This window comes from Brienomyrus brachyistius, chromosome 25 (genome assembly GCF_023856365.1).
Source record: "Brienomyrus brachyistius isolate T26 chromosome 25, BBRACH_0.4, whole genome shotgun sequence".
Classification (NCBI taxonomy): domain Eukaryota; kingdom Metazoa; phylum Chordata; class Actinopteri; order Osteoglossiformes; family Mormyridae; genus Brienomyrus; species Brienomyrus brachyistius.
In genome coordinates this window covers 6,760,068-6,774,864 of record NC_064557.1, presented here as the reverse complement: position 1 = coordinate 6,774,864, position 14,797 = coordinate 6,760,068, and the positions used below count along the sequence as shown (strand labels likewise).

The 14,797-nt window shown below is 44.3% G+C and overlaps 2 protein-coding genes across 4 annotated transcripts in view; one reads left to right on the top strand and one right to left on the bottom strand.

Moving 5' to 3' along the window:
- The window catches only part of pax5 (paired box 5), a 61,319-nt gene extending 53,142 nt beyond the window's left edge, over positions 1-8,177 (bottom strand). Inside the window, exon 1 of the mRNA XM_048996012.1 lies at positions 7,685-8,177. Coding sequence (XP_048851969.1) covers positions 7,685-7,886 — 202 coding nt within the window. The 5' untranslated portion in view covers positions 7,887-8,177. The remainder of the gene's footprint in view (positions 1-7,684) is intronic.
- The window catches only part of zcchc7 (zinc finger, CCHC domain containing 7), a 33,609-nt gene that overhangs the window by 2,405 nt on the left and 16,407 nt on the right, over positions 1-14,797 (top strand). The window lies entirely within an intron of this gene.

Below are 14,797 nucleotides of genomic sequence, written 5' to 3'. Positions count from 1 at the left end.
TTTTAAAAGACTTGTTGGGGTAGTTTGGTTAACTTTGGTGTGGGGCTGGACAGGCTGTGCTGCAGCTCTGGGTGTCTTGGGGCCACCTCTCCCTGCTTTTTGATCTCTGGATATACGTGTCCCCTCCCCCTCGTCCAATTCGTTTGGAATTTCGTCCACAGACATGTGTGGCGTAAACACGTCAACAGTGGGATGATGGATAATCTGCACCTCCCTTGAAATGTTAATGAGGCAGCAGACATATCACAGGAATGAATATAAAATGTCCCCCCCCTACACCAGCCCAATCTCAGTAGATCTAGACATTAGGGTAACTTTCAGTCATGGAGAATGCTTCATCCATTCAGCTTTTTCTCCAGACCACCCCACCACCCCCCCCCAAACCCTCCTCACTTTTCCTTTGTGCATTCACTTTGTGTTCTGATTTAAATTTTGGGTCTCCAGGCTGGGATTTCTGCAAGAGTGGCCATGCTTACATGGTCATCTATGGTCGGCCGGCTGTGTTTCGGGGATTCTCTCGACCTGCCTTTGTGTCGTGGGGGAGGTGGAGGGGGGGGTGTGCTGGCTGCAGTTGCTCCCTTGTCTGGCCCCCGTGTGATCTCTGGAGCCTGCCTTCACGCCCTGCTGCCGGCAGTTGGGGTAGAGTGGTGGAGGGGGGGGGGGGGTTTAGGCTAAGCAAGCTAATCAGGCCAAACTGGGAGAGACCGGGTGAGTGGAAAAAGGCAGTTTAACTGGGCTAGAGGGAGTGAGAAGTGGTTTAATTAGAGGAGGAGGGTTAGGCATGGATCATGCAGGGTGGATCTCCAAAGCCTGGTATTGCTCAGCCTAGCTAGAGCTAAGACAGGATGCTACCAAGGAAAACAGCCAATAGCCTTTGCTGACAGCTTCGAGTGAGCCATTCAGTACAATATTGGGGCTTGTTTCTACTGATGTATAGACTTTTTGGTTCATGTCCTGCTTGTGGTCGTTAAAGGAACTAAGGCACTCATCCACAATAGCAGAGATTGCTACTATGCCATCCCAGAACCAGACCTTAGTGGACACTTTATCCTTTAGCTTTTACAGGATTGGCTGAAACAAGATAAGCTGCTCAGTGACTGCTCACATGTCTAACTCGGCATTCATCACACATACTTTTATTCTGTTCATTCTACAGTATAGCACTTAACTACAGTATTCAGCTGATACCCTTGAACTAAATAAGATTAATTGAAGCTTGAAGCTAATCAGAAGGCAGTAGACAAAAATCTGACGACTACTTTGCTGACCCCCTTCTACCACCCAAATCTTTTATGACCAACCCCTAACTTTTTTTACAATAGGAAATTGAGATTCGTCTTCCAATCTATACACATCCACTGTGGCTTCTCGTCTCATTTTCGCTTGTTTAGAAGACATACATGCATTGTGTTTTTTTTTATAACTCCCAGGATCAGTATCTTAAGGTTTCTGCTGTGTATGATGGACGTTAACAGATGAAACGACGTGAGATTACGTGGATTAAATTTACCAAGGGTTCTGCAGTGGAATTTTACAGAGGACAGAATTTCGATTAAATAGGAGAAAGTGTGTGGTGATGTAAGATAAATAAGAAAACGCTTACAGAAATTGCTTTGTGGGGTCTGCTCTGTGGACAGGCTGTTGTACAATGCTGAAGACAGTGATCGGCATGGTATCCCGTGTTACACCCGTGGTGACTTCGTTATTTTGATGTTCCAATGAGTTTTCACAGATTGCCTGCTGGGGTTCATTCAGGAGTTATTTTTGTGTCAGCGGTTCTGTACGTGGAGAGCTTTGTTGTTGTTCTGTGAAAGCTTCCTGTGTGGTAATACCTGTGTTTTGTTCCTTCTCCTCCTTGTCTGCCCCATGGAGGCAGTGAGCAGGGAAGCTACAGATTGTTGACCTTAGGGTTGCAAAATCCTAGGAATTTTCCTGTTAATTCCCATACATTAAGCTTAATTCCTATGGAAAGTTTCCAACTTGGAATGTTATTTACAAAATTCCCCAGCTTAACTTCCTATGGAATGGTGTGTTTCTGGAAGTTTTCACCCCCTTGATTTTGTAGTCGGTCGTGCTGGTCTTCCCAAAGCAACGGTAGATGCAGGTGGCCTGGTAGGACAGGGGCAAAGTTGGGGCGGGGCCAAAAGAAATTGCAATCCTTCTTGCATCTGCCATATCACCCCCACCCCAGCCGAGGCCCCCAGGTCTGGACACTCTTCATGGGTTGTGGGTGGTAGTTGTGGTCCCCCCTGCCCGGTTCCCAGTCAGCTGGAACCAGGGAGAAAAATGGGCTTCCAGTGTAAGCCTCACTGGCTTTTTAATGTGTTTTTTTTTTTTTTTTTGGGGGGGGGGGGGGGAGGCAGCTGTTGGAATTCCGGGCTTAACCCAAGCTCTGGCCTCAACCTGCCACTCCTCTCCTTTTTTTTGGTTCCCTTCTTTTCTATGTCTTGGTGGGTGTACAACTGACTTTGTGGAGAGTCTTGGAATTAGGCCCTCCAGTCTTAGGGCAGCAGCAGAAAGGGGATCTGATGGTGTGTCTCTACATGTGAGACCTGTAGGCCAGGGATCTACGGTGGCCAGGTAAGTCCACACTCCACCCTTTTTGTCAAACTCTTGCAGGAAAATCTTGGCCGGTCGGTCAGTCGGTAGCCCGTTCCCGGGCGTAGGAGGTGCTGGGGGTCTTCCATCTGCCTCCACATCCTCCAGCTTCTGTTCCATCCTGATTCAGGGGGGCTGATGATCCTGAATTAGCTCCCATTTCTGTCACTGAAACATCTCCCATTTTCTGTGTTCTTTTCTTACACTTTAGCCTCATGCATCTTCCATCAGCTATTCTGAAAAGTTAACGTTTCTGTGCATCACTACATGCAATGTGTGTGTTTGAGGAGGTTTTTGGGTCGTTGAGGTATTAACGCGGTATGTTTTCCTTGCATTGGTCTCCTGCTTTTTAATAAAATTCTTTTAGCTGATCCAGCTTTTCACCTGAATTAACTCAATGTTGATATTGTGTTTCTGGATGTGGTGACTGTACCATTCTCATGCTACGCTGCCAGTGATTTCATTCAGTTATACAGTACAGATGGGCTTGCTGTTTACACAGCTTCCTAATTAGCCTCATTAATTAGCACTGAACGGCTGTTCTTGTGTGCCACATTTTTAACTGCTAAAGTTAAAAAGTGTGTTTGAAGGAAATTATGATCTCTCTTTCAATTGTGTTTGTCAAAGAGTAACAAGATTTCTCTGTGAATTATTTGCAGCTATCGGGAAGTATGTCGATTATGTTCATCTTATGATATAAATAAAAAAACTATGATTTCTCAAAATTTACGTATGTTTGAAATGCACCCACATTAAATGCAATAGTGGGGATGTCACTGACAGCCATTTCCTGCACCACGAATTTCTCTGGGTGTGCCAGCGCTGGAATTTCCCGGGGCTGTCTACATCACGCTCTTGAAAGCCGCGGTGCATCGTGACCTGTGTCTGACACCCCTGGCGTTGCTCTGAAAGCTGCTTGCTATTCCTCAGGGGTTTGTAAAACATGTTATGATGTGTTTCTAAACGATACCCTATGACTTTTAAATGAAGGTCTTTTTTGTGAATAGATATAAAAGTTTGGATGGTTACTGGGGGGGGCAGTTTCTTTGAAAAACAAAATGCTCTAGGGACTGACAGACCAAGTTGTTTTGGAAAGAGGTGTCCACTAAATAAATGCAATAATATGAAAATTAAGGCCAGTAGAGTTGACACCAAACAACGTGATTAAGCCTCTTTGCTATGGTCTTGACATTTGAGAAGGAGAACTGGGTCAGTGATTGTCAGTGAGCCATGGATTACTGGGTCCATGCTAGCTTTCTGGGAGCAGTGTGATCAGCACCCGTTAGCAAGTGGGCCGGGATGCAGAACCAAAACCGGGATTACTGCTGCATTGATGATGTGATGATAGAGAAGGAAAAGGCCATGTTTGTGCTTTAGGCTGGGGGGATCTTAGTGGAGGCCCATAACGTGGTGTGTGCTCCACTACCCTAATTTAGGCCCCTCCCACCACCCCAAGCACCCCTCTGCCTGGAAATATCCTCCTTCAAACTGCTTAACTTGAACAGGGTCACGGGAGGGAATGCCAGGAGCCTATCCCAGGCAGCGCCAGGCAAAAGGCGGGGGCACACTCTGAATGAGATGCTAGTCGATATGCCTGATGCATTCTGTAAATTAGGCCTTTGTTTTTTGAAGGGGGTGGGATCTGTATTTATTTAGTGTTTTCAGTGCATTCAGTTTTGGTTAAAATAGCTGAATCCAAACATGGCAATTTTTACATTTTGCTAAAATCCATTCTGTGTATATAGGTTAAGTATGTCAGTCGCCATAATTTCAAACAGATTTTTGATGCCATTAATCCCTTTATGATGTTTGATACCAGCCGTTCATTCTGTAAATGGCTTGTTAATAAAAGAGTATTATTCATTAATCACTTCATTCTTATTCATGTTTTTTTTAATCATTTTCTGTTCGTGAAATTAAAACCAGTCAAGGTTGTTCCTCCGCCTGCAGGAAGAACGTTTTTTAATCTATTAGCTTATCTCAGCGTTCATTCGTGGTCCACGCAGCGACGGACTTCCAGGTCACTTTCGACAATGTGGTGTTCCTTAACGTGTTTCTGATCATCATAACAGCCCCCCTCCCCTTGTATATTTGAAACTACAAAGTAGAGACAGCAGTGAATTTGAAATAGATATTTAATTTCCACCTGTGCTTTTGTGGGCAAAGCAGATATGTTCTGTTTATATAAATGTAAGAAATGCAGGTTTTGTTATTACGGTCTTTATGTGTGAAGTTAAAATACCTAGACTGCACTTTCTCGTTTTGATTTTAGACGATGTCTGTGGAAAAAAATTAAACTAGGAAAAATGAAATTGCATATACGGCAGGCAGCATTTAATTACGAAGAGTACTCAATTAATAAGCTAATTACCTATAGCAAGTATACCTTTTATTAAACACTAAACGGTGAGAAGAGGAAGCTTTGCCTGCTGGAAAAAGGTTTTATGCAGAGTATAAATATTGTCTCCCTTTATTCTGTGGTTCGGAACTTCCATGCATCCATCCTCCATGACCTCATCCAGTACAAGGTCTCTGAGACTGGAGCCTATCGCAGGCTGCACAGGACTCAAGGCTGGGGACGCCCTGGATGGGAGGCTAGTCCATCGCTGGGTTAAGCTAATCAGCTAACAAAGGCCAGTTTCTTCTCGGACGGCACAACATCAAATTCAGTAAACTGTTTTCAATTGTTTTCCAGCACAAAGGACATGGCAGGTTTGAGTAAGGAACTAAAGAAACAATTAGTGTTGTCTAAGGCGGTTCATGCCGTGTCCTGATAGCTGCCCGGCCCGGCTCTTCTTGCAGGCCCTGCTCTTCTTCAGATGCCCCGCTGATAGATTCTGACAGTGGAACAAAACATTGCTGTGGCACCCCACTTCTGGCCCGGTTCCCCCCTCCCTGCTCTGCCCCGGTGTTTCGAATTCAAGTTCAGTGAAGAGAGCAGGAGACGTCAATTACAATTAGCTATATTAATCATTTTAATTAAGCAATGCGTTAATATTGAATCAAATTATTGTAGCTGTGACAGAGGGAAGGAAGCATCCTTGTGTGACATTATTAATTTAGGTTTTTTCTCTTTTTTTTAAAAAAAAGAAAATAAGATTAGTCAGTTTCTTGGTCTTGGGGCTCTAGCTGTTTTCTCAGGGTGCTGATTTCAGGCTATATATTAAGGTGGGGTAGAGACCTAGATCTTCCAGGTGCCTGGTTTCAGGGCTGGATGAGTGCTGATTGTTGGACGGCCCCTCGATCCTGCATCATTTGGGGATGTTTAAAGATGAAGGCACACTTATGCTCTTCCTCAAGGCTCACTTCTGAACCAGCCCCCACCTCTTTAAAATGTAGATTGATTGTTTAAAAAAAAAAAAGAGGAAAAAAAAATCCGTCGCCATCTGGGGTTCGTTAATGACAGGGTTTCTTTTTTAAAAAACCACAGTGATGGGATTTTATTTACTGTACTTTGATGTAGCTACACGCTACAGTAGGTATATAACTGTTTTAGGTAGTGGAAATTAAAAATGTGAAATATATAGCATTCATGTGAATGGAGTCCAGTGGAAAGACACTTAGCCGTCATCCCTGTGACCTTGTATCTGAGAAGTTTCTCTGCCTTCTGAACACAGTAACTTCCTGTGTCGTTATTGGTGTCCTGTAGCGTCTGTGGGTTGCTCCGTGTGGCAGGAACTGTCAGCGGTCTCTGAGGTCCGGCTAGGTCTCCTGGGACCCTGTTCTCAAAAAATCTTTTTATATTATTTTTTTTAAATACATCTGCAGCTGGCTATTCTTGGGGGTATTTTCAGTGTGCATGAGCGGCATTATCAGTCAACGTGTTTGGGACACAGAGGGCTTGCCGAGGAGTGTCTGTCAGACCCATTCTGCTCCCATCAAGGCAGCAGGGCTCCCATAATCTTCTCCACCAGTCAGACTATCCACAAGATGATGCCGGTGGAGGATTCCTGAGTGTTGTGGCCAGGACTGCTTGGGAGTCGGGGAATGATTATTCCAGTCACACCTGGAATTCCCCGTATCTCCACACAGCACATAGCGTGGTCAGGTTTATGGATGCGGGGTCAGTAATGCTGGAAGCCTGAGGTTTAACCAATAAACTGTGAGTGTGATAAAACAAACAGACAAGGCTACTTAGCTCACAGCACCAAACAGAACCCATGGCTGGCCATCCACTTCCTGCTACACCTGAATTTATTCTGTACCCTGCTTTGTTCTCAGTGTTGCATCAGAAGTGGTTCATTTTTACGTGGGGGGCTGCTCAGCAGTACGGTGTACAAGGCCCTCAAGATGTTAGCTTTTCGACTGAATGAAGAAGTAATATAGTCCATCTCCATTGGTGCTTTGACACTACAGTTTAAAAAGCATGTTTCTTATTTTTGCAATGCCTAAGTTTAACAAAGGTGGTCATCGGTTTTGTACGAACAAATAAATACTGACACGGGCATTTTCTTATGTAATTAGACATCAAATTAGATATCAAAATAAGCGCTTTCTTAATTGCGATATGTCACGTGGAAAATCAGCAAATCAGAATTATTTCATACATGCAGCTACAATAGTCTAGAATAGCCACTCCAGTGAATTATTATTGAATGCACAACGCTATTATAAATGCAAGTGAGTAAGTTAGGGGGTCTCTTTGTCTTTTTTAATGACTCCTACTGTAATGGGAGCCCCTACTGATTTATTTTTCTGAAAAAACAGTGTTGCGTTATAATGTTTGTTTTATTTTCGCCCATGTATTTTTATTTTTTGAAGAAACGGCTTCATACCACGTGTTAATATGCCCAGTCTTTCTTGCTTAGCCTCCCGGTTTTGTCAGCTTGAGAGCAATTCCAACGCCCCCCCCCCCCGAATTCGGTCCCGCTAATGGGGGGGGCACAGACCTAAGCTTTATACCACGCTCGAATAAATATTGACCTGCTCACATTGAGTTAAAAGCAGTTTAAGCGACTTGTAGTAACAGGTGATTTTATGTACCTTTTTATATATATGAACGCCTTTACCCATATTCCCCACTTTGGTGTGAGATCCTGTCACCTTACCGTCCCGGTTATAATCGATGTGCCGTTAATTTACCCACCTTTTGCCCCTTTCGCTCCTGTTTCCTCCGCACTCAGACTCCTTGTTCCCGCATCCCGCCGAACAAACGAAGCTTGCCGAGCGGGCGCCTCGCCGTTTTCGTCGCGCTCTCCGTCCGGGATTACTGGAGATGAAATTCCGCGATGGGGGGGCTCCGGACGGACCAAGGTGCGCCCGTAATTGTTCAAGCTGACGCGAGACATTAATTACGGGAAATACTGACGAATATGTTTCATGTATCAGTCACTGATATAGTGCACTTTTTTCTGCGGAATACTGGCGAATGTGTTTTATTTATGTATCAGTCACTGATATAGTGCACGTTTTTCTTCGGAATACTGGCGAATATGTTTTATTTATATATCAGTGACTGATACAGTACATTTTTTTGTCCCCTTTCCAGTCTGCCCGTTTATCAGGCGGCCGTTTGAACATCCGCGGCGCACGAGCTCCCCTCGCGCCATTGGCTAAAGTTCTTCTTCTTTTTTTTTTTTTTAATTGTCGGACCCCCCAACTCCGGTAACTTGAGGCCCTCATCGGAGCTGGAGGGCAGAAGCACTCGTCAAATAATTATTAGGATGTAAATGAGAACTTATTAAAACACCGACAGTGAGTCATTCTTCTCCCCGTCCCACTCGCAGCTAATTTCGGTAACACAGATGTCGGCGAGCAGGTGCGTTATGCAGATGCGGCGTCTGAGTAGCGTTTGTGCTGCTGCTGTATAAGTTCAGCGTCTAATGACTCCCAAACTCGTTAACTAGTCTCACGCCCATTGACATTCGATTAGTTTATTTAGACGAGTTGTGCGGTATTTTATTTGTAAAAAGCTAACTCGTTAAACGCTTTGTATGTATATTTCACGTCGGACTGTGAAACTGTGGGCATGACGATACGAGCGGAGCGCGGATCTGCGTGCCAACTTTCCTCGTTAGATTTGCATGGCAACACATTGCGTGTAAACATGTTTATGGTGACGACTGATGATTCGTTTGGAGCTGAGTTTTGGCTGAAATGATGTAATGTAAAAGTGCTTTATTGTGGTCTATTTTGGTATTTTTTCCATTAGTATGTACAGTTAAAATTTACTGTAAGATGCTTCAGAAGTGAGAAACGTACTGTAAATCGAGTCAGGTTTTTCCTGCGTTTCCTCCCTCTGTCCAAAGACATGCGTATAGGCTAAGTGGTCTCCCTATATTGATGTTGTGGGTGTAGGTCTACAACGGGCCCTGTCTTGCCAGGCTCTTGCCCCCCCCCCCCCCCCCCCCACTGACAACTCTGGCCTGGATGGATGGGTTGATGTGTTTAATATGGTAATGGGAAATGAACTTAACAGTTTGGCTGATTGAAAATATTACTTACATGGGTGCCATGCTTCTGCAGTTCCTCACTTTAGCCACACAAATCAGCAGCTGTTAGTAATGAGCCAACTTCACAATCAGTGATAATACAATGGAAAAACTGGGCTCCCTCAACTAAAATCACAAGTGTAATTCTTTTAATTTAATGATTTCCTTTATTTTTCCTTTGCTTATTCATTGGAAAGCTGTTTTTTTTTCTCTCTGATTAAGTCCCTGCTTGATGAGAAGACGCCTGAGATTTGCTGAGGGCCTAGGATTTCCTTATGGCGGCCCACAGTCACTCGGGTCTGATTGATCGTAGTGGTGCTTGCAGGGTGTAAATCTGACACAGTGAAAGGTGCAGACACAGGTATGGTGAGAAGTGCCCATCTCTGACCTCAGTGTTTCGAGATTACTGTTAGAACAGCGTCTAGTACCAATCAGTTAGTAACCGGTTTAAGTGATGCCAGGCAGTTTTGCTTGGCCTGCCCATTTACAGCCGAGAGGAAATGGATGTTGTTTCCAAAGCAATAAGCGTGACAAGACCTCCGAGGCAGATCTCCTGGTATTATTCAGATTAGAGCTAATCCGTAGTCTTTCTTTTTCCACTTTTCCAAAACACCTGTGGGCCGTGATGTGAATACATTTTTGAGATGGAAAAATGAAGAAATGAAATGGCAAAGATGAATTATGAGATCCGTAATAGATTTTTTTCATTAAGCGTCACCGTAGAAAAGTCTTATAATAATCAGCATTAAGCAGCCTTAAGCTGACTCAAAGGTATATTAAAATGTCTTGTCTGTGTTGGCCTGGAATCAATTTGCAGGCTGACTCCTGTGATGGGATTTTTTGATGCAGGAAGGAGGGAGTTGTGGGGTTTGCTGTTAAACTTCTCTTTTAAAGATGGAGGTCAGGATAGTACTCTTGTTCTTAAAGATATGATCATGTATCAATATACAAATATTGGAATATTTTAAGTTGTTCAATAGTTCCAAAATTTAGTAATTATTAGAATTTTAGGTATGAAGAAAAATAATATGCCAGAATGTTTACTGCAATGAGTGGTGGGATTACTACTACTAGTATTTTTTTAATTTTAAAAGTTTTATAAGGGGACGTAAATGCTTCTATTGGTGTTAAATTGGCAAAATTTTAAATCAAACTATGAGTAGTAAGGGCCACTTGGAGGGCCTGCCACTTAACTGATGTGCTGTCTGAGAAGGAACTGACCTTTTGTTATAGCACGTTAGCCAATTAGCTTAACCCCTCATGTTGTAATGTTATTAGCTAAAACAACACTGTTTATTAGCATACTGAAGCGAGGTCAGGCATGTAGGTGATCGGGAATGTGGGCTTTTTGGTCACTGCAGTGTTTTCTGGCTGCGTTATCGCAGGCTCCCCTTGGTATCCGTTATGCTATTGTGCTTTTGTTCGTATTGGTGCAGAAAGTACTGGTATAGTGTGACGAAAATAGGACTAGATCCATTCAAAAATGAAGAGGAGGGAAGCAGTTGAAGGCTTTTGGGGGCAGGAGCCAAGGAGGGGGCAGGTGCTATTCTTTAATCCACAGATATATTTTTAAAAATGAAATTCACAAATTACGTTGGAAGGAAGCCGTTTTACAGCTGCTTTCTGTTGCCTGTCAGAAAAAGATGGGATGGATAGAATATGGAAGAAGTCCATAAAACAATCATTGAAAAATTCCAAGCTTTCTGTGATATGCTCCTCCTTTCCTTTAATATGTTTAGAATCTTATTTTGCACAACTCTAGATTGTAAACCAGATGTTCAGTTTTAATGCCTTTTTTAATTTCTGCCCAATAATTGGCTCTTTCTTTAAGGATTTTGTATCATTTCGAGCACACATTGGCAACCATCAAGAGGAAAGTGTGCTACATTGTTTCAGGGGTTTGCGGTATTGTGTTTAAACCCATTAGATTCTTGTTCTGTGGTCTTGATTTTTTTTTTCTTAACAAATTTGAATCCCCCTTAGATTTAAAACCCCTTAAGATTTCAGGAAGCCATTGGTCAGTGAGCTTAATCAGTTTCTCTCCATTTCCCGTTTTCTTATTTAGTGAAATCAGGCTTTAAGATCAGCCAAAGTCACACCTAAAATCCAGTTGTAGTGCCTCAGTCAAGAAATGAAAAGCAGCATCATATATTTTAAACTAGGAAGCTGCTTTCATCAGTCAGCCCCCCCAACTCGTGTGAGGTGCTCACTCTTCAGTGACCGACGTGTGGCTCGGGGTGGGGGTGAGGAATCCCTTATCGAAACCCTGTCCAGCTTTCCCACCTGTTTCATTTCTAGCGTGTATTAACTCTCTGTCACGAATAGGTGACGTGGGAATTCAGTGGGAAATCAAAATTAAAACTTAAAAGTGGTGTTATTTAATTACCCTGCTGGCGGGCCGTTTGCCTGGCACCGAATGGCGGGATTATTGTGTTTCCAATTTTCCTGCTCGGCTCCTTTCCCGCTGCGGCTCCCCCTAGGCCTTTTCCCCCTCTCGCTGATAAACGCCATTGTGGCACACGACACACTTAATGACACACTTTTCGTTTCAGGAGCATCCACCTGCCCTGCAGCGTGCTGAGTGGGGGGACGTTGCCATTAAAAAAAAAATATTTAAAATTTGTGTGATGGGTAGTGTCTGCATCCGTTATTTTAGAAATAGGGAATCCAGAAAAGTTTCTGCTTAGGTCTATAGGAGTCTTTTTGTCGCCATTTTGTCACCTGTCCTTTACCCCGGGACATTTCAGCACTGACTGGCACATCTGGCTAGACTCTATCGGAGAGTCATATAAGGATGAGATTTAAATGCACTTATGAACTTTAGATACATAAATACTCGCGCTCCATCAGTAAGTCAGGCAGTCTCCAGAGGGAATTTTGGACATCACATCAGCGAATACAAAGGGACAGTCATTAGTATATTCTTGCCAGGCTCTGTAGTATATTTTAGCCAATTAGAAAATAAAAATATAAATTGGTAATGAAAATAAAAAAAAATAGAAATGATACAGATGTGCAAACAATACTGTTTGTATTCAATAATACGTTACCAAATATAATTTTTTTTTTTTTTTCAAATACCCAACCATCACCTCCTCGGAGGACAAGTTTTGTTTTTAATTGGCTGAACAACAGGTCAGTACATTAAGTGAAGTCACTCCGAACCAACCCACCCTTGCTCACCCCTGCCCGTCCCCCATTATGACATAACGTTACACAGATGGACAAATAAGACATGGCAGGTAACACAGGCAGGACTTGACATTGTAAGAACGTGCAGATTGACGTGACAGACAACACAGGGCAAGATAGTAGTATTATAATCATCATTTAGGTATTATTTAGAATATGTCACAATAATAGACCCCTGAGGTTTAAGCTAAAATGTTAATATTATGATAATGCCAATTGATGTAGAACTGTTACACTGGCTTATGATGTGTGTAGTTAGTCACTTTTGTTTTGGTAGTTGTGATTTTTTATTTCTAGTTAATTTCTAGATTTGTTACTTTTTCTACCGGATGCATGTAAATGCATTACGCAAAGCTTGACTGGAAGGTTTTTACGTTTTGTCTTGTTTTGCTAACTCATACTATGTATTAGACTTGCGTATTAAAGATAGAGGGCCAAGGAGGTGGACCAAGCCTGGCTGTGGGTATTCCCCAGACTGTCCACAGGTGCATGAACTGCACTGGCTTGTTTCAGTCCCTGCCACAAGGCAGTCTAACGGGTCAGCAGTGTATCCCAGGCAGGCAGTCTGAACTGATGGTGTGATTCTGGGGCTCTGATTGTTTTCTGCTCGGATCTGTGGGCAATCTGGTCCTGACAAGAATTTGAATCAACTGTTATATTCCAGCCAATCAGCCAAACAGCTCGCGAAATCGACACGGACATGCTGCTGACGCCCCCCCGGTTCCCCCCTCCCCACCCCCTTCCAAAAGTATACAACAGAAGTAGCCCGAGAAAGGAAATCATTTAATGTTGGAAATTGAAAATGTCATCTGGAGTAGCACGGGTTGTGTGGCAAACAGAATGAGAAGCGTTGGCAAGAGACACTAGAGGTGAGGCAGTATTTCATACGGGCTTGTTTTTGGGTGGATTGTTCTGTTGCCTCTTTCTTTCTTTTGTGTATATTTCTGTGCAGTTAAAAAGGTGTGATATGGAGTAGATCATCATGAAAATGGCGAGGGATCATAATAGATAATTTAGGCAGTTTTGGGGCCCAGTTACGAGCTCAAAATGTCTTGTCTGCTGAATGGATTTACTTTTTACAAGTCATTTTCTTGTGGGTCATGACAGTATGTGTCCTGCATTGGACATCCCCATCCAGGGTGTCCCTTGCCTTGTGCCGTTATCCCTGTGAGTCACTTGCCGCCTGGACTCTAAGTCTCTATGCCTGTGATCAGAAGATCTCCGGTTTGAGCCCCGGCCTCAGCAGAACAGTCACGCATCTGTGGGCAAGGCCCTAAACCCCCAGCTCCTGGGGCGCCACATGTTGGCTGAGCAGGGTGGCAACAGGAGGGTGGGATGGGGTGTGGCGGAATCTGGATACTTCATTACCACCAGGCTGTAATTCAGAGGGCCCAGGGCCATTAAACAGGCAGCAATAGGGTGTTATTCCCCTGCAGAGCCAGTCGGTTCTGTGAGAGGCATCCCCCCCCATGTGTCTGCCACGCGCATGCCGATTGGAGTATGCCGTTGCCATGCGGCCACCGTGCCACGTCCCGCTGGGCGTTAATTGCCCTCTGCGGCTTGACGGGCATTTTTGGCCTAATGCCCCGCATCCAAGAAGGGCGGGGGAGCCGGGTGCTGAGAATCCATTCCCTCAGCAGAGATATCACTGTAACCCCTCCTTGGAAACTGGATGGGAGACGCCATTGGCCCAAAAATCCCGGATCCCATTGGTCTATGGCCCATAAATCGCATTTGAAAGAATCCAGAACTTTCCCCGGCCATCCACATGCTTTCATGGGCAGGCCAAGAGGACTGGAAGTGGGACGGCCTCAATCCGTCCCCGTTGTGTTCCTCCACTATGCAGACCATACTTCATATGAGGTTTTATGTCCCCCCCCTCCCCCCCCCAGGGCACATAATTGGACCATATCGCAACACAGTTTGGCACCTTGTAACCCTCCGGTAAATGTTGGCCCCCTCCTTGCTCCAGCCCAGACCCATGTCTGCAGTTTAATCAGTACTTTCCCTCCCACATTAACATGCAAAACATCTGCGGAGAACTGCACTAGTGCACTGGGATTGTGGGGGGGGGGGGGGAGGCCTTTGTTTTAATGCGATGGTTTCATCTCCAGCAAGCTCGTAGCTCCGCTTTGCGGATTCTAGGCCGTGTGGCAAGTTCAGGTCCTTTTTGAAAGGTGTAGGGAGGTGTATATCCTGAGCTGCAGTTGGTGTGAGGGGGGCTTTGGCTGAAAATCCTCTGGAAGGGAGGTGGGCTCATCTTTTTGGTGGAGCAGCCTGCAGTCCTGTGTCTCAGCCTACTTTGGCATTGTAGCACTCTCTCCACCCTGTTCCCCTCTCCATCTTTGTTTTTAGTGGCCCCTATCAGGACCATCCTTTCTTTCTTTGGGGCAAACTGGCACATGCAATTTGTATTTTGGGAGTGCGTGATGGGTACCTTTTTCCATCTCGCTCCCCCTCCAGTAGGGGGCAGTACTCTAAAACAAATGCCTAATCGAGTGGTCAGTATTGAAAATGGTCTGACCCGAACATTAGTGGTGGTGTTTTATTCTGCCACTTTTATCGTTTCCTCATAA